At 41.8% G+C, this 24,071-nt stretch overlaps 1 protein-coding gene across 1 annotated transcript; it reads left to right on the forward strand.

Annotated features, from left to right (window-relative positions):
- The first annotated feature begins 1,383 nt into the window (after positions 1-1,383).
- On the forward strand, positions 1,384-19,457 carry MED17 (mediator complex subunit 17). Its single transcript, XM_048842873.2, has 12 exons — positions 1,384-1,720; positions 2,892-3,058; positions 3,773-3,992; positions 5,238-5,374; positions 5,473-5,557; positions 8,165-8,317; positions 9,265-9,395; positions 11,942-12,126; positions 13,860-13,997; positions 15,919-16,036; positions 17,703-17,862; positions 18,816-19,457. Exons 1-12 carry the CDS (start codon positions 1,483-1,485, stop codon positions 19,019-19,021), a joined length of 1,938 nt encoding a protein of 645 aa, XP_048698830.1. The 5' UTR covers positions 1,384-1,482; the 3' UTR covers positions 19,022-19,457.
- Positions 19,458-24,071: the final 4,614 nt, after the last annotated feature.

Genomic DNA, 24,071 nt, shown 5'->3' on the forward strand with positions numbered 1-24,071 from the left:
TAGGTGGACTGGTGCCAGAATTGGAATATGTGTGCCATCTATCACCCCTCTGCAGTTAGGGAAACCCATTTGTGCAAAACCATCCACGATGTCAAGCACGTTACCCAGAGTCACGGGCTCTTCTGAGCAGGATGTGATAATGGCCCTGCAACCTTGCATCAACACTATTCCAAGGGTCGACTTTCCCACTCCAAACTGGTTAGCGACCAATTGGTAGCTGTCTGGAGTTGCCAGATTGCAACGGCTACCCGCTTCTTCACCATCAGGGCAGCTCTCAATCTCGTCTCCTTGTGCCACAGGGTTAGGGCGAGCTCCTCACACAGTCCCATGAAAATGGCTTTTCTCATCTGAAAGTTCTGCCGTCACTACTTGTCATCCCAGACTTGCATGAGGATGTGATCCCACCACTCAGTGCTTGTTTCCTGAGCCTAAAAGCAGCATTCCACGGTGGTGAGCATGTCCGTGAATGCCACAAGCAAACTTGTGTCATATGCGTTATTCGAGTCAATATGATTGTCGGAGCACTCACTGTCACTTTGGATCATAACAAATAACTCGACTACCAAACGTGACGTGCTGGCGAGACTCGTCAGCATACTCCTCAGCAGTTCGGGCACCATTCCCGCAGACCGAAAGGGAAGACAGAGCACGCAGTACAAAACACGTTGAAAGATAGTGCTAAATGTGGGTGGAAGCGCTGGGATGCGAGCCGATGCATGACGGGGCATTGGGACAGGATCCAGAATGCCCCGCACCCCCCCACTCCCTTCCCACAAGCCACAGCGCCAGAATGGGACGAGGTGCTCTGGGGGACAGCGGCCCACAATGCACCACTCCCAGGGCCGCAAACGTGGCCACGCCCGTGCGCTGGCAGCTGTCAGTGTGGACAGACTGCAGGGCTTTCCCCGCTGCGCTCGCCGAAGGCGGGTTTAACTCACAGCGCCCTACATCTGCAAGGGTAGCCGTGCACCCCCTGAGTGTGCTGAAACTTAGACCTCTCCCTTTCCTTCCACAAAAAAGGGTGTGTGTGTGGGGGGGGGGGGTGAGGCACCCACCTTGGCCAGCATCCCCCCTCCCCGCCGCTAGCTGTGCTCGGTGGAAGGAGCTGCGGGCGGGGCTGCCCAGCGGCGCTCCAGCGGCCTGAGGCACTGCACCGCCCTCCCCACGCCGCGCCTGACAACCTGGCTGCGGAGCGCCGCCCAGGCCGCCGGGTCTGGCCCCGCCCCACGCCCGGACCAGGCAGCGCCTCCCTCTGGTCTCCACTTCCCCGCCCGGACCCGCCAGTCCGAACTCTCCCGAGGTCCCTCCGGAAAGAGCCGAAGTCCGCGGCGGCCGCTGGGTGGCGGCCGCGCCCCTATGCGGTATGTCCCCGGCCGCTGCCCGTAGCGGTGGTGCGCATGCTCGGCGGGGCCTGTCCGCCGGGGCTCGGGGGGCTGCGCGCTCCGCTCTCCCGTGGCCAGCGGCGCCCCAGCCGCCGGGAAGATGTCGGGGGCGCCGGCGGTGCGGATCAGCATCGAGTCGGCGAGCGAGAAGCAGGTGCAGGAGGTGGGGCTGGACGGCAGCGAGACCTACCTGCAGCCGCTCTCCATGTCCCAGAACCTGGCGCGCCTGGCGCAGCGCATCGACTTCAGCCAGGGCTCCGGCTCCGAGGAGGACGAGCCGCCGCCTGGCGCGCAGGCCCGCGACTGGGCCGCGCCCGGGGACGCCGAGGACGAGGAGGGTGAGAGAGAGAACGGGGCGGGGGGCAGCAAGGAGACCCCCGCCCCGCCGCAGGGCTCCCCACCCGCTGCCCCGCGCTGGGACCCAGCCTCCGGGAGGCAGCGCCTGTGCCCCTCCTGGATCCCCACGCCGCGCCCACCCGCCCCGCTGCGCTCTGTGACTTGGGGCCGGCCAGCCCCTAATGGGCCTGCCGTGTTGGCCCTGACCCGAGAGCTGCGCAGCGCGGGTGGCCCCGCTGAAGTCGCTGGGATCCTTGCAGGCCCACCTGTGCGGCAGGGCGGGTAGGATCCATGCCACGAAGTGGTTCAGCTGCCATGAAAATGCCACTCCGGGACTAAACTCGCCTTCGGCAGAGTCCGGAGCTGTCATGGTCCATGCCCTGCCTGAGCCTGTGTATGCTGACCGCTAGTGTTTGCAGCCAAGCGGTACTAGGGTGGTGGGTTCTACATTGAATGTCGTATGAGATACCTTCCTCCCTCAAAAAGAAAAGGAGTGCTTGTGGCACCTTAGAGACTAACCAATTTATTTGAGCATGAGCTTTCGTGAGCTACAGCTCACTTCATCAGATGTATACTGTGGAAACTGCAGCAGACTTTATATACACACAGAGAATATGAAACAATACCTCCTCCCACCCCACTGTCCTGCTGGTAATAGCTTATCTAAAGTGATCAACAGGTGGGCCATTTCCAGCACAAATCCTCCCTCAGTAGCTGAGCCAACTATGGTGGTCACTCTTTCCTGGGAGAGACATACTGGTCAAAACGTGAGTTTCGGTGTCCTGTCATTGCAGTCGCCTATATTAGCCCATTGCTAATGTAACCTGGTCTGTGCGTTTGAGGCCTGAAGCAGTTCAGATCCTGAACAAGCTCCCACTTACATGACTTGACCAGTGCACCAGAGACTCCAAAGTAAAAAGCGTGTGCTGCTTCATTTTGAGCTGAAGAGCTATGGCTCTTTAGCTGGGGCAATAAGACTCTTATTCTCTCTGGATTAGGCTCAGAGGAGGACATTTAACATACACCTACATAAATAAAAGGTATATTTTAAAATGCAGAATGTTCAGATTATTTGCAGACTGTCTATGCCCTGTTTCAGTTTAAGGACCAGTGTGGTATAGACACCGTATTTGCTCTTGGAATATAAACCTTTGTTTTGTTTTTGTGCTTTAGGGTTGGTAAAGTTTCAACCATCTCTTTGGCCTTGGGATTCAGTGAGAAACAATTTAAGAGGTGCCTTGACTGAGATGTGTGTGCTCTACGATGTTCTCAGCATTGTCAAAGATAAAAAATTCATGACTCTGGATCCAGTTGTGCAGGATCCGCTTCCCCCAAAGCAGGTACAAACGATCTTATTGTTTAATACATCCTGATAGCTTAATACTGAAGATCCCATACAACTGGGACTTCTTATATAACCACAAAACAGGTATAGCCTAGGGCAAGCCTCCCCATGCTGTCCTACCACAGTGCCTCATCTTCCAACGGGATGGACCACTTCTAGGGGGGAGAGGGTAGCAAAGTCTCAGTGATGTATCTGCTGAGACTGCCAACAAGTGTGCCAGTTATAGTAGTGTGATACCTGCATATGAAGCTAAGGGTTTGTCTACACTTACATTTTATAGCATTCTAACTTGCTGGCTCGGGGGGTGAAAAATCACCCTCCTGAGTGCAGCAAGTTAGTATGCTTTAAAGCGTCAGTGTGGACAGGCTCTCTCCCAGTGCTCCTGGTAATCCACCTCCATGAGGGGAATAGCTCCGAGCGCTGGGAGCACTACTCCCAGCACTTGGAGCCTGTCCACACTGATGCTTTAAAACATACTCTCTCCCAGCGCTCGCGCGTGACCACACTCACACTTCAAAGTGCTCCTGTGGCAGCACTTTGAAGTTTCTAGTGTAGACGTAGCCTAATTTCAAAATAAGTTACTAAATAGCACAGCAGATAATAATTTTTAGGCACTACTAGTTTCCAGTCATTAGAACTATGAAGATTTGTTTACAACTTAAAAATATTTACAACAGCTCAAAATTGGAATTTATTTTCATATTTCCAGAATCCTCAGACTTTACAGTTAATTTCAAAGAAGAAGTCACTAGCTGGAGCAGCCCAAATCCTGTTGAAAGGAGCAGAAAGGTTATCCAAATCAGTTGCAGAAAACCAGGAAAATAAGAGACAACGAGATTTCAACTCCGAGCTCTTGAGATTGAGGCAGCACTGGAAGCTGAGGAAAGTGGGAGACAAAATCCTCGGGGACCTGAGCTACAGAAGTGCAGGTATGGCAGGTCACCAGTTATCAAGAATGAATCTTAAATCTTTTATTTCACTAAACCATTTTTGATGATTAATTGTAAACACCAAAGTTGGAAAGGAATGATTGAAGTGGTAAAATACTATAAGTACTGTGAAGGAACTAAGAAAAAGGAGAACTTACATTTAATACCAGGAGAAACATCCTGATATTGAGATCTCAAAGATAGTGATAAAGCTGCATCACTTTTGGTACATTAAAAGTAGACTGTTTGGAGAAATGAAAAGGTACTTTTAAGGATCAATCCTGCATTGGGGTGGGTTAGATGAATAGTAATTTTTCTTCATCTCTGATTTCTGTTATCTAGATTTGTTCTGTAAAAATTGTTCAAAAGATATTTGGTCACTTTTATTCTTTTCTGAATTGACATACAACCCCCATATTCCAAAGTACAGACTTTACAATACTAAAATGTAGTTTATGAAGTATTAAATGAGAGATGATAAATGTTATTGATTAGAACATACTAGAACTCTTTCCCAGGTTATAGTACGTAGTACAATACACAAAAGGTGGTTGGTTGTGTTGTTGTTCATACAAGGTTAATAATGTCCTAATGTCTTGATTCAGCAAGTAGTTAAGCAAGTGATGAACTACACACACACAAACGTAGTCCCTTTTGAAATCAGTAAGTATACATGTGCTTAGAGGTAAGCCCTTGTGTAAGTGTTCGCGGCCTAAAGGAGAATGTGGCATCACCATGACAAAATGAAAGAACCACTTTATTGTACCATCTAAAAATCTGTGTATTAATCTGTGTTAAAAAAATAAATCCAAAGAGTTTTAAGCATTATGTGGAAACATAATATGATCATTTTGAGCTGGGAGTAAAATATTCAGGTGCAGTGTCCATTACTGGTAAAATCACAGGTACTATTACATTTAAGCCAACAACTCTCCTCGCATTCTCTCTTACCTCCCCCACTCCCAATGCCCAGAAAAAAGGAAAGGAAACCATATAGCCCAGATCATATTGTTCCACTGTATTTCTCAGCGATAACGCGTAGAGCCTCTTCAATTGACAATTATGGGGTGGAGATAAGACATTTTACTGAATTGAAACCCCCCCCCCCCCCCCCGAAACAATGTTAGTCAAATGTAAGCAATATCTCTCATATGATGCAAAGATGAGAAGACTTCTAATCCATAAAAACATTGTCTTGTGAAAGCTTTTAGATGTTTTCATGATATTTTCTGTTTCCCTTTTTAGGATCCCTCTTCCCTCATCATGGGACATTTGAAGTGATAAAGAACACAGATATTGATCTGGATAAGAAGATACCAGAGGATTACTGTCCTTTGGATGTTCAGATTCCAAGTGATTTAGAGGGATCAGCCTATATAAAGGTTTGCCTGAAGCATTTGTTGGATAGCTTCTGTACTATCCATGTAGTTGTAATACAGAACACAAGACAAGTAACATTCTTTTTCATTTTCTTGTATAGGTTTCTATTCAAAAGCAAGCTCCAGACATAGGTGACCTTGGCACAGTTAACCTATTTAAAAGACCTCTGCCAAAATCAAAACCAGGTACATTCTTTAAGATCCGGTCTTAGGGATTGAGTTTGCATTTGACACTAAATTGGTGAATCTCATATTATGGAGAAATACTCGAGTAGTACCTGAAAATAAGAACAAAAGGGGAAATAATTTTCTCATTCTTGGTTTAGCTGAAATTCTTCACCTAAATGCAAAATGAGACTTTGCAAACGTGACCCTTTCAAAATGTACATATGGATATGATGCTATTGAAGGTGTTAAAATTCCTTCAATGACTCTAATGCACATGCTTGGCTTCTGAAATGAAGATGTTAAAACCATATTTGTTTAGAAGGAGAGTCAACCATCTAACTTGAGATTAATTGAAAATCACTTACATAATATGGGTTCTGTTTAAACCCTTTTCTCAAATTATTTCACTTATATATTTTAAGTATTCCAAATATACAACAGGATGAACTAAGGTATAATATTCGTGGTTTTGATGGGGAGGAGCAACAGGGAGAAAGAAGCACATCACGTGCCTTCTCTAGTTCATGGAGCTGAGTAGCTAAATTTTGCCTGAAAAGGTTATTAATGGTAACTCAGTTTATTTAATATTCTGTTTCAAGCCAAAATTTAGATTGAGACGTTTGATGTCAGCTCAGACCATTTCCAGAATTGTTTAAGAAATTAAGAGCAAGTTTGTGAGATTTACTTATATGAACAGGACAGCCCGTATTTTACAAATTAATTGGGGATTAAGGAGCTCATAAAATTGATCTCAGAATTACAGTAGGTGCGGTGCACTGCTTTCGTCTTGTCCTTTAACCCATTGCAAAGCAATTTCCAGTGCACTCTAAAGGCTTGGAATGTGAGGGCATATTGACTTGTTCTTCATCAACATCACTTTTGTTACGTGATTTCACATGCACTCACACTCACCATCCCCCCACCCCCCCAGTTGCAAAGAATGATCTTTATAATTGTTCATTCGTAAGATCGGTGTTCATAAAATTGAGATTCTACTGTAAATTTAGTGTTTAGAAGATACCTGTACATTGTGAACACACAGTCTATCCCGTCAATCTCTTGTATTGCTATTAAGTAAACGCAGGAAAAAACGCAGTACAATTAAAGAAAACTACATGAAATAGTCTTCATAGAGTTAAGTTGGAGTTACTAGCTTATGTAATAAGTATTATATTGCAAGTTATTAAATTCTTTGCTAAATGGAAATTTATATTAGATACGACTGGTACAATGTTCAGCAGTAGCCGCCTACTTATTTAGTGGTGTTGGATGAGAGGAGCATATTATGCCAGTTCTTTAAGGTCTGCATTAGTTGCCTGTGCAATTAAAGGTGTTTATAGAGTAATATTAAGTCCTGAATGGTCTGGGACCTGGCTACTTATGCTAGTGCATGGAGAGAGGCAGTCTCTTGACAGCTGTGGTCAGCTTGGATACTCTTGCATATTTCTGAGATTTAAATGTTTCAGGGCAGGGCATTTTAAGTGGGGAGTGCTCAGTGCTGGAAATAACTTTCCCAATTGCCTGACAGACCAGTGGTTTTATGTGAATTGATGGTATGCTCTCATTTGGAATACCATAGTCAGTTCTGGCCACTCCATCTCAAAAAAGATTTAATATGATTGGAAGAGATTTAAAGGTGAGCAATAAAAAGTACTAGATGCAGGAAGAGCGTGAAAACATTGGGAGTTAAGTCTAGCGAGGAGACAATTATAAGGGGAAATGATAGCAGTATAGAGCCAGGTGAATTGGATGCTCCTATTTACCTTTTCTCATAATACAAGCCCAGGAGGACATCCAGTCTGAATGAAAGGTGATACTTTAAAAACTCATAAGAGGAAATGTTTTTTCATAACACTTACGGAATCTGTGGAATTTCTTTTCCATAAGATATCAGTGAAACTAAAAGCTTAGCAGAATTTTTAAAAAACTAGATGTTCTTATGAATAATGACCTCTACAATTTCAAACTAAGACATGAGATTTCATGCTTCAGAAACCAGTCACTAAGTTTTGGGCTTAGAAAGAAACTTGGTGCTGGCTGCTCATAGACAGAACGCTGTACTAGATAGACCACTGGTCTGATCTCATATGGTAATCTTTATGTTCAGGGCATGAGGCCCATCTGTTTATTCAGGCCAATATTTTAAAAAATGGGAGCCTAAATTTTGGCTTCTAAATCCATACTGAAGCACCTCCCTGATTTTAAAAAATGTTGTGTGTTTATATGCATGGGTTAAGTTTGCAAGTCTAAATGTACTGTTTTGAAAGTGTGCCTCAAAGAAATTGCAAACCAAGTAAGCAGACTGTCGTCTTAACTGTTTGTACAGTGCCCAGCACAGTGTAGCAGGGCTGTCTAGGTGCTAGTGCAATACAAATAGTTAATAAAAGGCCCATGTAAGCTTGGTTAAAATTCACTAATGTTTTGTTTTGTATTATAACAATGTTCACTAATATTTTGTTGTTGTATTATAAAAAGGTTCAGCTCAGGTGGGAACAGTAGGCTAGATTTTCCAGTCACACTGATCACCTGGTGCCTTAGTCATTCTCTAACAGCTAAGATGTGAATTAGTAAAATGGGTTGCTTTTTGTTGTTTCTTTGAAAACTTGGATGGCTCGTGTATTTCAGGTGCTCCACATTGGCAGACAAAACTGGAGGCTGCACAAAATGTTCTCTTATGTAAAGAAATATTTGCTCAGTTGTCTCGAGAAGCTGTTCAAATTAAATCACAAATTCCTCACATTGTTGTGAAGAACCAGATCATCTCCCAGCCTTTTCCAGGTAAGAAGCCTTGCGAGACTCTTGTCGTGGAACATGGAATTCACAGAATTGTCTATTTTAATCCAGACTTAAACTTTGATTTGTATGACGTTTAAGCAAGGTCAGTTGACCTCCTTGCTTCTCTCATTATACCAAATGAAGAATTGGATTAAAAGTAAGACTTCCCTGGAAACCACATTATGCATCTGATCTTTTCTGACTAAAGTGTTTTGTTTTGTTTTTTAAATGACTCTCATGGTGCACTTGTATTATTTCAGTAGTAATGGTACCAACAACAAAAGTTGTGGTAGTCCAGTACACCACCTTGTGGGGACTGGAATTTGAGGCTTTTTATCAGTCCTTCTCTCCAGAGGTAGGTTTATGGGAGACTACAAAACTTCTAATTGACTTGTGTTAATGGTACCTGAATAGAGAGAAGACTAATACCCTTCAATCAGGCTGGCCCAAGAATATGGGGACTCTGAAAGCATCCTCTGTGCTCAGAGTTGCCTTAAGAATCTACACCATGTTCTCCCTCCCCTCCGCCGAGAGTGATCCTGACTCCATCTTTTGAAGATTTTTTTGGATTGCTTCAAAAAATATAATGGTTGGTAAACTGGGTGATATGAGAATTATTTCTTCCCCAGTATGCTGCAGGGTCTCGACCTTAGGAGACTTTCCTTTTCTTCACTTGATAAGGAATTATAAATGAAAAACACCTCTTAAGTCACAAGTTGATCCCTGGGCACTTTATTAATTACAAATTGGCAAAATGATCATGTTTTCTTTTCTGGTTTGCACGGTGTGACATGATAGTTTGTTTGAATTTCTCTGAAACAACATTGGTTGCAAAGCTAATGATTCTGAAAGGGGATAAGGGGAAGAGAAGAATAAATTATCCTGTCTTGTTTCTACTTATCAGCATGGAAAAGTTGACAGTGTTTTTGCTTTTCATTTTCTTTATACAGGTTTGCAATTGTCTATTTCTTTGTGTCACTCTTCTAATGATAAGAAATCCCAAAAAGCTGCTTCTGAAAAACAAAGTCCAGAGGATCACCTCTATGTTCTGGAACACAATTTGCATCAGCTGATCAGAGAGGTAATGCATTTTTAGTTGAACACTGAAGTTCTCTTATTTCCCATTCAGAGTCTCTGAGCACATCATATAACTATAATAATGCCAGAGGCCAGTCATTTTCTATCCAGCTGTATAAGGCAGCCTCTGTTGCATATATGAGAAATGCCACCATTGTGTAGATATGCAAAGCTGATACCAGGAGTTTCACTTGTACCTTCATGGGATATTGTTTCCTGGATGTAGCCTCTAAGTTGGATGCTCATTTCAGGAGAAGGTCCATGCAGGCCATGCTTAAAGTAGAAAGAACAGTTACTTACCATAATTACGGTTCTTTTGAGATCATTCTCTTTTTCACTATTCTGAACTCTTACTATAAATTCTTGATTCATTAGAAGGAGCTGCATTGTGCTTGAGGCTTTGCCCCCTAATATATCTTTTTGGGAGCAAGGAAAGCACAAGGACATGCATAGCCTTAAAAAACAGTAGAAAGTTCTACTCTAGAAAGTTCTGAGATCATATGACCAGGATATGTACATCTTCTTCAGCATGGTTCCAGTGAATACTGAAGCAAAATAGGCATTACACACCTCAGCCTTCTTGATGTCCTCAGTTATTTGCTCTTTTCCCCTCTGAGTAGAAGGCCTACACTTTCCTTTGTCTTTCTCTTGCTCCTACTGTATTTAAAGAACCTCTTTTGCCTTTTATGTCCCTTGTTAGGTGTAACTCATTTTGTATGTTAGCCTGATTTTGTCCCTACCTGTTTGTGCTATTCTTCTGTATTCCTCCTTAGCAATTTGTCCATATTTTCTCTTTGTTTTAGGATTCCTTTTTGGTTTTCTGGTCATTAAAGCTCTTGATGGAGCCCTATTGGCCTCTTACTATTTTTGGTATCTTTCCTTAACATCGGAATAGTTTTCAGTTGTGCCTTTAATGTTGTCTCTTTGAGAAACTGCCAGCTCTTCTGAACTCCTTTTATCCCTTAGATTTTCTTTCCATTTTCATTCCTACCAGCTTTCTGAGTTTGTTCAAGTCTGTTTTTTCTCAAAGTCCATTTTCCTTATTCCGCTGCTCTTACTCTTTGCTTTCCTTAGATTCATGAAATCTATCCTCTCATAATCACTTTTACCCAAATTGACTTCTGCCTTCAGATTTGCAACCAACTCCTCCGTGTTCGTCAGAATCAAATCTAACATGGCTGTCCTCCAGTTAGTTTCCTAACTTTCTGAAACAAAAAGTTGTCCCCAATACATTCCAAGAACTTATGGGAAATTTTGTGTTGTCATACTATTGCAACAGACATTTGGGCAGTTAATCCCTCCTGCCACCCCCCCCCCCCCATTACTACCAGGTCTTGTGTTTTAGATATTTCTGTTTTGTTCTAGAAATGCGTCATCGACCTCCTCTTCCTGATTTTGTTAGTCTAGCAGACTTCTATCATGATTAAGGCTATGTTTTAGTCATGGGTATTTTTAGTAAAAGTCATGGTCAGGTCACTGGCAGTAAACAAAAATTCACAGCCATGACCTGTCCATGACTTGTACTATATACCCCTAACTAAAACTTGGGCTGCGGGTGCTGGTGGGGGAGGTTGGCCTGGGACCCCCGCAGGTGCTGGAGGGAGGGAGGGTGGGTTTGCATGGCTAGCAGGCTCCCTACCTGGCTCCGCACAGCTCCCCAGAAGCAACCAGCATGTCCTTGCAGCTCCTAGGGGGAGGGAAGGCCAGGGGGCTCCACGCACTGCCCCCGCCACTGGCACCAGCTCCGCAGCTCCCATTCACTGGGAACCGCAGCTAATGGGAGCTGTGGGGGTGGTGCCCACGGATGGGGGCGGCGCACAGAGCCCCCTGGTCCTTCCACCTACGAGCTGCAGGGACATGCAAGCCACTTCCAGGGAACCCCCCGAGATAAGTGCCGTCCTGCACCCCAGCGCTTGGTCCCCACCAAAACTACTGCTGCTGGCGGGGTGGCACACGGGGCATGGTGGCACAAGACTGCTCAAGCAGCGGCTGGTGCGGATGGCCACAGCCGCTGCAGAAGTCAGAGGTCATGGAATGTCAGAGTCTGTGACTTCCATGACCTTCGTGACAGACACGCAGCCTTAATCATGATGTCACTCCTATTTTTCTCCCCTTTTATCTTTACCCAGAGACTTTCAACTGGTCTGCCACTCATTTCCCTCCGGACCTCAGAACTAGTGTATATATTCTTGATGCATAATGCAGCATCTCCTCCCTTTTAGTTTTCCCTTCTCAGTGTGCAAAAGATCCAAATAAACAGGGAAGCAGACTATACAGGGAAATATGAAAGGACTGTTCGTAAAGTGCAGTCAAATGCACAAAGTAAAACTAGAAAAATGAATACTTTTCTTAATTTTTATTACTGTGATTATAGGTATTAAAATAGCATGCAGTTTTTTTTCCCCCAAGAAGTGTGACTTTTTAAAGTTATCCTTATAAAACATGAGGCAGTGTATTATAATTGGTTAGCGGCATGTATTAGAAGAGCACATACTTGAGATTTGTTATCTTCTCCTTCTGTCTTCCCTCCTAACTGCTTTTTTGTTGCAGTTCCACAAGCAAACTTTGAGCTCTACAATGATGCCACATCCAGCTAGTGCACCATTTGGCCACAAGAGAATGAGAATGGCAGGACCTCAGGCTTTTGATAAAAATGACATCAGTTCCTTACAACCAAATGAAGGGCTTCTGGAAAAGATCATTAAACAGGCAAAACACATCTTTCTGAGGCACAGGTATGCGCACAAGCTATTCTTGGTAAAGTCATAGTAAAACTAATCCTTCTGTGTTCCACACAGGCTGTGAATTAATTTTTGAAAATGTTCCCAAAACTTATTACTGTTGTTATTCCTGAATGCTTTTCTAAAAGTTTTGTTGGTGCCTAATATTAAAGATTAAAAATCCTGTCTCCAAGTACATGAGTGTAGTGACTCCCATGGAATGCAAACACAGAAAGTTCAATACTACTTGTAAGGTACCCATCTACAGGATACTTATATCATGATAGTTGTCTCTGCTTTAACAAAAGCACTACCTCAGTCCTTTTCAGTACTTTCCTCCGTACACTGTGTAAAAACACATAGCTGATCTCTATGCTGAGTAACATATGTTTATATTTTACATGCACCCCCAAAGATAGTCTTAAAGTGTAAGCAGATAACGCTTCTTTTGCAATTCAGGCACCAAAACTGTTTTGGTCTCCTTGTGTGTGCCCAAACTGCTTACCCTATAATGCAATTAAATGTAGCTTTAGGTGTCATAAAACTTAGTTTTGTGAAATAAGTTTATTTTACAGTGTAATTTACAGTACCGGCTAGATCAAACTGATGTCTACTCACTACCCTGACTTTATTTGGAGAAAAGATGGTGGCATACACTATCTAGATATCTAGACCATGATTTTATTATCCCTGGTTTCAGAGTAACAGCTGTGTTAGTCTGTATTTGCAAAAAGAAAAGGAGTACTTGTGGCACCTTAGAGACTAACCAATTTATTTGAGCATAAGCTTTCGTGAGCTACAGCTCACTTCATCGAATGCAATGTGTATGATAATCAGGGTGGGCCATTTCCAGCACAAATCCAGGTCGTCTCTCTTCCCCCCCCCCCCCCCCCCAACACACACACAAACCCACTCTCCTGTTGGTAATAGCTTATCTAAAGTGATCACTCTCCTTACAATGTGTATGATAATCAAGGTGGGCCATTTCCAGCACAAATGCAGGGTTTAACAAGAATGTCTTGGGGGGAGGGGGGGGGAGGTTGTTAGGAAAACACAAGGGGAAATAGGTTACCTTGCATAATGACTTAGCCACTCCCAGTCTCTATTCAAGCCTAAGTTAATTGTATCCAATTTGCAAATGAATTCCAATTCAACAGTCTCTCGCTGGAGTCTGGATTGGAAGTTTTTCTGTTGTAATATCACAAGTTTCATGTCTGTAATCGCGTGACCAGAGAGATTGAAGTGTTCTCCGACTGGCTTATGAATGTTATAATTCTTGACATCTGATTTGTGTCCATTTATTCTTTTACATAGAGACTGTCCAGTTTGACCAATGTACATGGCAGAGGGGCATTGCTTGCACATGATGGCATATGTCACATTGGTAGATGTGCAGGTGAACGAGCCTCTGATAGTGTGGCTGATGTTATTAGGCCCTGTGATGGTGTCCCCTGAATAGATGTGTGGGCACAGTTGGCAATGGGCTTTGTTGCAAAGATAGGTTCCTGGGTTAGTGGTTCTGTTGTGTGGTATGTGGTTGCTGGTGAGTATTTGCTTCAGGTTGGGGGGCTGTCTGTAGGCAAGGACGGGCCTGTCTCCCAAGATTTGTGAGAGTGTTGGGTCATCCTTCAGGATAGGCTGTATCCCTATCCACTTTAGTCATGGAAGTCATAATAGAACTAGGGCTGTCAAGCGATTTAAAAAAATTAAATTACTGGGGTGTGGTTTTTCTGCTTTTGTTTTTTTAGAACTGCTCGAACCATTGACAGCCTAGCTAGTCGTATTGAGGATCCACAGATTCAGGCCCATTGGTCAAACATAAATGATGTTTATGAATCCAGTGTCAAAGTTCTAATAACTTCCCAAGGATATGAGCAAATATGCAAGTAAGTATGAAAACTGAAATATTCTCTACTTAGATAGATAGATAGTTATCTCTTTTTAGCTATGGTGATTGAGTGCATATAACATTGTGTTGCTCCTATGAGATCCAGTCCAACTTCAGGCAGACCAACATGAGCTTAGTATTTGTGTATTTGCTTTATATGTTCAGGTATGGAATATTAATGTGGTTGCAGAGAATGAGAGAAAATTTAACTTTCCATAGATTAAGATAAGCTTGTCTTAAAAGTAATACTCTGCCAAAACAGCTTTCAGAAGAGAAACCCTAAAGTTAAAAGTCTATCTGCCTTCTGTAGCAAAAATGTTACATTCATGTAGGAATTTAGTACATATATATATATATTACCTTTTTCTTCAAATGTCTATGACTGTATTCCTTTAGGGGAAGAGTCAAATGTTGGGCCTGGTTACTAAAAGTGTCTTTAAAACGCTTTCCTCTACTTCCACATTAGTGGGCTGGAGAAACTGCTAGATTTCTGAACCAAGAGTTGCACCTTGTTAATATCTGTTGGCTTGTCTGTACGGAAACTGGAACTAAAATAATCACTTGAAATTCATGCCTTTAGTTATTTCAGTGCAATTCTGTGTGTGGACGTTCTGTAATACAGGTGTCTGTACACAGACTTGCACCAAAATAGACATTCATATTGCAGAATTGAATATTACATAATTAAAGGCATGAATTCCTACTCATTTAGTTACTTTGGTTCCAGTTGTCATGCTGGTAAGTCCTCAGTTCTGTGCTGCATTGGGTGACCCTGAAATTATTGAGAGCAGAGATGAGTCCCATGTGGGTTGTACTGGGTCTTCACCCTCTGCTGGCTCTGTTCTTTTAAGTTGACAGGGAATTGCAGTTGATGAGATTCTGTGCTCTTGGAGCACTTCAGCGAACAGGAATCTTACCAGCTAGAGTGGGATTGATATTGACAAGAATAGAGCTGGCTGGGAGAGAGCGGATGTATGTCATGTCACCTGCATCTCTGATGATAAACCAACATCCACTGTTCTAAGTTAATCAAAATATTTTAAAAACAGAATTTACCAAGCAACCTTGAAAGGTTTGTTAGGGCTCCCCCTGCCCTTCCTTGGTTCTTGTCACACAGACAGAAAGCAGAAGGCCAGAGTCCAAAGTGCAGGCAATGCAATGTTTATTGGGGTTACGAAGCAAGCATAATCCCATCTCTTTACACCAGTAGAGCTTTTCTTTTTTCCCCACCATCTCCTTCTTAACGGGCTTAATCATACCTGTAGTGCTTGCCCCTGGTACCACCCATTACAATTTATGGTCATGTTCCATTTTGGAGAGTGTTGAGTCTCTGGGTTTCAGTACCACCTCTTTTGTACCCCGTGGGAGGGATAGGGAGTGAGGTTGTGTACTGGCCAAGGCTACCTTTTCTTTGTTTTTTAGTGTTTCTTATACCACCCCTCTCGACTGGGAGTCGAGGCAGTTGTATATTAAACTCCCACCATACAACACTTAAGCTCTGTTTCTTATCTTTTCTCATTATACAAAAAACCCCATCTGTAGGCAGAAGCAACACACAGTGTCTTTGTTCCTTATTCACATATCTTAGTAAGGATATAAGAATATCAAAAGTCAAACAGGCAAACAAAACCGAAAATTCTATCTCAGGCTAATAAACAGGCCTCAATACTATATTACCATATCTAACAAGGTTCATGCTTTGTTATTCATTCAGATAGAAGCCATTTCCCATGTCTGTCCTAATCAAGAACATGAGGGTGTCAAGATGGTAGCTTGCTCTTGGATTGTCCTTTAGCGTTTGTAAGATGCCTTTTAAAAGTGACTTTTTAAATTAGGAACTTTTATTAATGTAGTTGTAAACTACCAATTTCTAGATGACTTTTCAATAAATATACTGATTGTATCTTTTTGTTTAAAAGGTCCATTCAGCTACAGCTGAACATTGGAGTTGAACAGATCAGGGTAGTGCACAGAGATGGAAGAGTTATTACGTTGTCCCATCAAAAGCAAGAATTACAGGATTTCCTTCTGTCTCAGGTAAACTCACGTTCAATTCCTGGGACTTTTTCTTGCATGTGTTTGTCTTGTGTCTGCGATTGGGACGAACAGTAATAAGTAGCATGAGTGTATTTGAAACAAAAGTATTGTTTATTGTCAGATAGAAACTAGGTAGAAATTCCACATGTGCATACAAGAATGTCAGTAATTTTGCAGGTTTAGTGATGATTGACCACATTCTCCATAAAGAAATGTTTGTGTATCGACTGTGGGAACTGTATCACGTTTTAGCCAGGTGGCTGTGAGTTCAGAAATACTAACAAAGAAGTTCATTTGAAATACATTTAAACGCATTGTTTGTGCTGTTCACCATGTGAGCCTTCAGAACACAGTGCCAATCTAATAAGCATGCTGCTTTTCTTAATCATAAGATTCTACTTGGTGGGAGCCATGTCGGACACTAAGGTGTTTTTTTTTATGTAAAACAAACTTGTTCTAGCCAAACCCCATCAGGAATGGAGTTCTTAATAGTTAACATGCCCTTAATTAACATCACTTTCAACATTGTGTCAGGGTTTCCAACTTTGCGTGTGACACTACTAAATCACTAATGTTTGAATGAACTGTGGTTTCTTAACTGTTTACAATGAGTCTTGTTGTTTTTGTTCATATGTGACAGTCTTTTCAATACACATTATGTAGTAAAGATGCAGGCATTGCCTTTTTACAGTTTATAATGTGGAATGCTCAGACAAAACAAGTTGGAACAGATTCTGTTGAGGGAGGTATTATTTTCCTCTAATAAAGTAGTTTTCAAACTGGTTCACAGAGACCTGGCTGGTTACATGGCATTGGCTCCTCTCTGTTTCCAACAAATAGATCGTGTTAAAAGCAAACTAAAATGCTTTTTCTTATAAACAATTGCTGTAGTTTCTACTAGAATGTTACACGGGTGTAAAGTGTGTTTGGTAACCCCAACTCTAATCTTCCCAAATTTGCCATGTTGGAATGATTCATTACCACTTTTCTGCATAATACCCTGTAAATGCTTCACAAAAAGGGTTAGGTGTCTCTCTTAATTGGATGTGGGACTAAAGGAAGGACACTTCTGAAACCTTAACCATATACAAGATTTTTGAGTAGCTTTAGAGACTTGTGTTAGTTTAAAATCCAGAACTTGTAAGAGAACCTCACAAAAACTATACGTTGAAAGAGTTATAGATGTATTGAACTGTGTAGCTTGTGTATACTGAATAACTCTATCTTCTCCACCGCCAAATGAGCTAGTAACAGGCATGTATGAAGTCAAATTTCTACTTGCTATTATATGTATTGAGGTATTTCTATAAAATGACCAATTCTTCTGAAACAGGGTGGTGCATTTCAGGTGGAAATCACTTATTTTTTTCTTAAATGAGTAATATAGGACAAAAAGAAAAGGAGTACTTGTGGCACCTTAGAGACTAACCAATTTATTTGAGCATAAGCTTTCGTGAGCTACAGCTCACTTCATCGGATGCATAAAGTGGAAAATACAGTGAGGAGATTTATATACACACAGACCATGAAAAAATACACATTGTAAGGAGAGTGATCACTTAAGATGAGCTATTACCAGCAGGACAGGAAACAAAGAACAGGAACCAGGGACAACAAAAACAGTAAGACAAAGATAAAAATAACCTAATCCTCTGTCTTCTTTCAGATGTCCCAACATCAAGTACATGCAGTTCAGCAGCTGGCTAAAGTTATGGGATGGCACGTGTTAAGTTTCAGTAATCATGTGGGTCTGGGACCAGTAGAGAGTATCGGCAATGCATCAGCAATAACTGTGGCATCGCCAAGTGGAGACTATGCTATTTCAGGTAGACTTTTGTATGATTTATAATAAATGTATGAGAACTTTCTAGCAGTTTGATTATAGAATCAATCCTGAGAGTTTATGGCATCATTATGTAACAGAGTACTTTATAAACAAGCTTTTTATTTTATGGGTAGCATTGCCATCTATGCAAAGTAGTGATTCAATCAAGTCGGCTACTCATTGCTGTTTAGTACGTGGGGTAATCAGCTTAAAGCATTTTTTAAAATATTGTTTTCTGATTTTGTTCTGTAATAAATGCAGGAGAAATAAATTGTTGCATATTTAAGATAAAGTAACTTTGCATTACACATAGTATAAGGCCACTAGAACTAATCATTCCTGGTCTTGTACTCTGATCACCAGCCCTTATGCTTCCATATGCACTGATATTGCTGCACTGAAAAGCTTTGTCCCCTCACTAAATCAGTTTGACTGTGCTATCTTAGAGAGAGAGCTAGATTCCCACAGTACTTTAAAAAAATGGCAAAGATCTCTCCGATAGTAGCTGTAACAAAAATGTTGGGAGACTTCATAATTGTCTCTTTGAAAGATTACACTGGAAAAGAATTCTTCTATAAAATCTTCTTGAGAAAGCCCACAAATAAGATTCAGACTTGGGATAAAGCTCAGTGGGAATTGTTGGAGACATTTTAGGATTCCTGTGCTCATTTAACTTTCCTGAATACAGTTGTTGACTACTGGTTTGCTCTGACCAGGAAAATGTAGTGCAAAAGAGCAATGAAAACATGCAGGGAAAATAGGAAAACTTGAGAGCAAGTTAGAAGAAGACTTCATTAGAAGTAACAGTGTTTTAATTATTTTTTTTTAGTTACAATATGGAAATGTACTTAAAGGAAAAGTGTCTGGTTAGTGTACTTTGTATAGGGATATTTAATATGATGAATTAAAAAAGCCGTAAAGGCTTTATACTTACGTATTTTCTGTTCATTGCAGTACGTAATGGTCCTGAAAGTGGCAGCAAAGTTATGGTTCAGTTTCCACGATGTCAGTGCAAAGACCTCCCCAAAAGTGATGTGCTACAAGACAGTAAATGGAACCATCTTCGTGGGCCATTCAAGGAAGTTCAGTGGAATAAAATGGAAGGGCGTAACTTTGTATATAAATTGGAGCTCCTCATGGCTGCCCTAACTCCATGCTAATTGCCTGACATCTTACTAAGTAGGACACTGGATTGCCACTCATTTGTAGTGGTATCAATGATCACAATAAAGGGAAACCTACCCTGGGAGACAATACATGAAAATAGAAAACAGTGCAAAAGTGTTCAGTTTTGCAGTTCTCTATAGATGTGTATCCATTGTGATTATGTCAGAACTATGTTATTTGCTATGTGAAATAAATGATTTTTTTAAATGTTCCTTACAATTAGTTTAAAAATACCATTAAAATATGACCTTATTTTTCTAGCTTGTAGTGTTCATATGATACCAGGGGTGGAGTTCTGAAGGTTGCTGTTTATTGCAGATGCCTAAAATTGCCTTTGCATTTGACTACTGAAAGTTACTGAGAGAACATCTGACTAATTCGTGTGATCAAATTTTTAAAGATACTTGAGCTAATAAACTACAAACATAATATAGCTTTCTGGTAATATTTTAGAGTGGTTCAGGTCCAGTTGGCTATCCCATTTTTCCTTTATAGTGAAGCTCAACAGCCTGTTCATTCCTGTATGGAAAAACCTCTGTTCATGTGTCTTTGCTATTTTCCTCAAAATACCACCTATAAGCTCTTCTGAGAGGTGATGATTTTTGGCCTTTAGAGAATATATGTTATGCTACCACTGAGCATTTGTGGGAGCAGTCCTAATAGTCATAGCGTGTTCAGTGGCTTGCTCTTTTAACTGCTAGTGGATTATTTGGATAGAAATAGACAATGAAGGGAACAGCAGAGCCCATAATGAATTATTAAAGCCTCATAAGATTCATAATTCATGTCCTCCTTTTGGAGTGAGCCTCTGACATGAGCCCTTAAATTGGAGTGTCTCTGTGGGACCCTACTTTGGTGTGGCCTCTGGACGTTCTTTCTCCTATTCTTTTAAGGGAAAAGAAGTTTGTTCACCCTGAAGGTATGGGCAAGTATATGTGGGACTGTATCTGTGGGAATGCTCTTCGATGCCTGTTTGTTGACAAATTTTCTATCACCAGTAATCATGGATGGAGGTCACTGACCTGGAATGGACCTACCTGGGTGTGATTCAGATTTTGGCTTTCTCCAGAAGTGTTTTTCTGTAGCACCCAAAAGAGGGCAAAAGGGAGGGTCTTTCTGTGTTTGCATCTGAAGTAAGATGCAAGAAGTCCCCTCTCCTAAACTGAATTTGTTTTGTATGGACCCCATGTTTGCAAATCCCAGACTAGGTTGAAGACTGGAACTGTTGTGATGAACACCTCTTGTTGTAATTGTGCTTGCAAGCTAACACTGTTCTTGTCTACTTTGGGTGACCTCAGTGTTCACTCACACAATAACTTTTTTGGGTGATTGGTTTTAGTGGTACCCAAAACAGGAATGAATGGGGGACCATTTCTGGTTAAGATTGACACCTCTCATTAGTTTATCTTTAGGTTATTGTGCAAAGCGTCTCTCTCTTGCCTGAAGTTGAATTGCTAGTGGTTTGTTTCGGCATCTATAAGTTCTAGAATTATGTGCATACTGTACACTGAGGTCAATTAGTACATCTTATAAATCACAGATAAAATGTGTGGATTGATTGAACTATGTTACTTCTGTGGTAATAGTGACTATTTCAGCTATCTTCCCCTGGTGATAGAGACTAGCTATAGCAACTATATATTAGACAATACATTCTGCAAATTGGTTTTTCTGTGTGTTTCCAAGCCAGTTATTTTAATTACAATATTAATCACAAATATGGAACATGGCTTTTTTTCAACACATTGAAGCACTAGTTTGTATCATAACTGATTTATGAAAATGAAAACTTTTCCTTTTAGCTTCTTATTGAAGGGACATTTCAAGGGAGGAAATGAAAAAATATCAATTGAAAATAGTTTACAGGTGATAGAAACCTTACTGGAGGATACATATGACTTCTCCATAACATAACACTAAAGGTACTTTCCCCCCCTCTTACAAAGGCTTTACAAACACTGGTCATAGTCAGATTCCAGGTAGAGAAGGAAATATTATGTCTGCTGAACAAACTTCTGAGACCTTTGTCTCAGAGACATGATTTAGAATGAGGTTGTTCCCAGCTCCCATTCCTGTGCTCACACTACTACCCCGTGCTTCTCTAGTTCAATACAAGAAAATGTGAGATTGTGAGGTAGGCTGAAAATCACAGGACTTCCTTTGGAATGTAAGTTCACATTAGGGATACCACTGCACCCAGAAATAATGAACAAGCATTCCCTGATGTCAGATTGAGGTCACAGAGGGGCTACTTTTTTTTTAAACTAATTTTGCTGGTTGCTACTTTTGTCACTTTGAAAAGGAAAGTAAATGCAAGGGAAACACGTTTTTGTAGGCACTGCACAAAGGACTTGTACTTAAGAAATTGGCCAAGATGTTGAGATTTGCATTTGTAATAAGGTGTCCACCCCATCTGAGGCCTGAAAGGGTTAAGATGGCTAGGTGGGCCAATTAACTGCCAGGCTGCACCTGGAGGAGGAGCCAGTGTGCAGTAACTTAAACAGTAAAACCTATAGTCAGTCACTGCAGTGTTTCTGGAACAGCAAAGGAGGATCAACAAAAATGATTAGGGGACTGGAACACATGACTTATGAGGAGAGGCTGAGGGAACTGGGGATGTTTAGTCTACGGAAGAGAAGAATGAGGGGGGATTTGATAGCTGCTTTCAACTACCTGAAAGGGGGTTCCAAAGAGGATGGCTCTAGACTGTTCTCAGCGGTAGCTGATGACAGAACAAGGAGTAGTGGTCTCAAGTTGCAGTGGGGGAGATTTAGGTTGGATATTAGGAAAAACTTTTCCACTAGGAGGGTGGTGAAACACTGGAATGCGTTACCTAGGGAGGTGGTGGAATCTCCTTCCTTAGAAGTTTTTAAGGTCAGGCTTGACAAAGCCCTGGCTGGGATGATTTAATTGGGGATCAGTCCTGCTTTGAGCAGGGGGTTGGACTAGATGACCTCCTGAGGTCCCTTCCAACCCTGATTTTCCTGATATTCTGTGAGGCTCGGATGGGAACAGGAGCTGAGAGCAGAAAGGGACTGACTACAGACTACTTCCCTGCAGGCCTCTGGGTGAAGGGAGGTGGGTTTAGGACTATGGTATGTAGTCGACAATTATTCCCTGGGAGGAGGGAGTTTATGCTTGCAGTTTATGCAGAGCAGTGCAGGGTGGTCAGAAAGGCTCAGGGGAAAAGCAGCAAGATTTAGGATAGTGCAGACCTTGGCTGTTGATCAGAGGGTCCCTGCATTGGAACCTGGAGTAGAGGGCAAGCCCAGGTTACTCTACCAGCTACTTGGGAAGTGTCACAGACCAGCAGTGGAGAGCAGAAAGCCTGGGATAGTTTGCCCCAAGAGACTCTGATACCACAGAAGGGGAGGACCACAGAGACCTGGCTGGAGGTCAAAGTCAACAAGAGGAAGCTGCAGCTCCTGGAGCAATAAGGGCTGCAGCATGAGAGAGGACAATGGGTGGAGAGACCACCAGAAGAGTGCACAGCGCCCGGCGAAGGAGCTAATCTCTAGAGCAGCCAGGAGGCAGCACCCTAGGATTGAGTGAGCCCCATGACAGGGTGTCAAAAGTTAGGTTCCTAAACCTTTAGTTAGACACCTTAATAAGAGCCTGTCTCAAAAGTGCTGAATTTCTACAGCTGTCAATGGGAGTTCCAAGGAGCCTTATTTTCACAAGTGCTAAGTACCTAATTTCAGACACCTAAATCTGAAAATTTTGGTAGTGTCTCCTTCATTTCTAAGGTTAAGCTTTTCAAAGCCATCTAATAGAAGTGGATGTTTTAATGGAAGGTTTCTTAATCCCCTAGATAGGTTGAAATGTTCCAAGCAGAAATCTTGCAATTAGTGTGCTGTGGTAGCTACATTCGTATATATCACACCTTTCAACTACTGAACCCCCCAACTATTTAACCATAAAACTATAAATATCTTAATTATCCCACCATTAGCACCTGAGACATAATTCCGGTGTTGTTTAGCTTTGCCCAACCTTACTGGCAATGATGGTACATGCAGAGAAACTCTTTTATTTCATAAATGGGTCTCTCCATAAAGGGAGACCGACAGGTTAAATTTGGATTAAAATGTAGGATTCTTGTAAGATATACGGTAAAAATGCTACTATTTTTATAAACTACTGCAGCTACTCTTTAAATCAGTGGCTCTCAAACTTTTGTACTGGTGACCCCTTCCACATAGCAAGTTTCTGTGTGCGACCCCCCCCACCTTATAAATTAAAAACACTTGTTTACATATTTAACACCATTATAAATGCTGGAGACAAAGCGGGGCTTGGGGTGGAGGCTGACAGTTCACGACCCCCCCCCCTTTGAGAACCCCTGCTTTAAATATTCCTGGGCTGTTTAGAACCCACCCATTACAGTATTCAGCTAGTGCACTAGAATCTGGAAGTGGGTGACAGCACCTATAAGCAAAATTGAATAGTCGAGGGGAGAGACACTAAATCAATATTTCATTAACCAAAATGAAAGAAATGCAAAATTGTGAAAAGTTTTCATGCTGTTATAATGCATTTTAAATCTTCAAATTGTCCCTTTTTAATACTTCATCATAGCATTTTTAGTATTGTAACTCAGGTATAGCTGCAAATAGCCTTTCTTAGTGCATTACTGTACATATATGCATTTGCTGAATAGCCCCTGTAATTGTTAAGGGGGCAAATATCAGTCAATGAGATGACATTTTGGTATTTCCTATTTCTCTTATTCTGTTTTGTTCGCTGATGTCCAACATCAGTACTATATGCACTGGGATTGTCTTAGTGATCAACTTCACATTTAAGGCTTAAATCTTTAAGGATAAAGCCACAAAAGCAACCAAAATGTTCACACAACAAAAACTGCAGACTGTTCTGTAACGTTATCAATATTATGCTGTATGTGTACATGGTCACTGTAAAGCACTTTGTGAGGAAGGATGCTATACAAACAGACCAAAACTCCAGTCCTCTTTGTGCCATATGTTGTTTTTTCTCATAGTCGAAGATTTTCCCAGTGTATGGTGTACTTTCTGCAAGAAT

This window comes from Caretta caretta, chromosome 1 (genome assembly GCF_965140235.1).
Source record: "Caretta caretta isolate rCarCar2 chromosome 1, rCarCar1.hap1, whole genome shotgun sequence".
Taxonomy (NCBI): Eukaryota; Metazoa; Chordata; order Testudines; family Cheloniidae; genus Caretta; species Caretta caretta.

Excerpts from the sequence above, each read along its gene's own strand:
- MED17 (XM_048842873.2), top strand. The coding sequence starts at position 1,483 with ATGTCGGGGGCGCCGGCGGTGCGGATCAGCATCGAGTCGGCGAGCGAG. Across the intron at positions 3,059-3,772 it reads ATCCGCTTCCCCCAAAGCAG|AATCCTCAGACTTTACAGTT; the intron begins GTACAAACGATC and ends TCATATTTCCAG. Across the intron at positions 13,998-15,918 it reads GGATATGAGCAAATATGCAA|GTCCATTCAGCTACAGCTGA; the intron begins GTAAGTATGAAA and ends TTTGTTTAAAAG.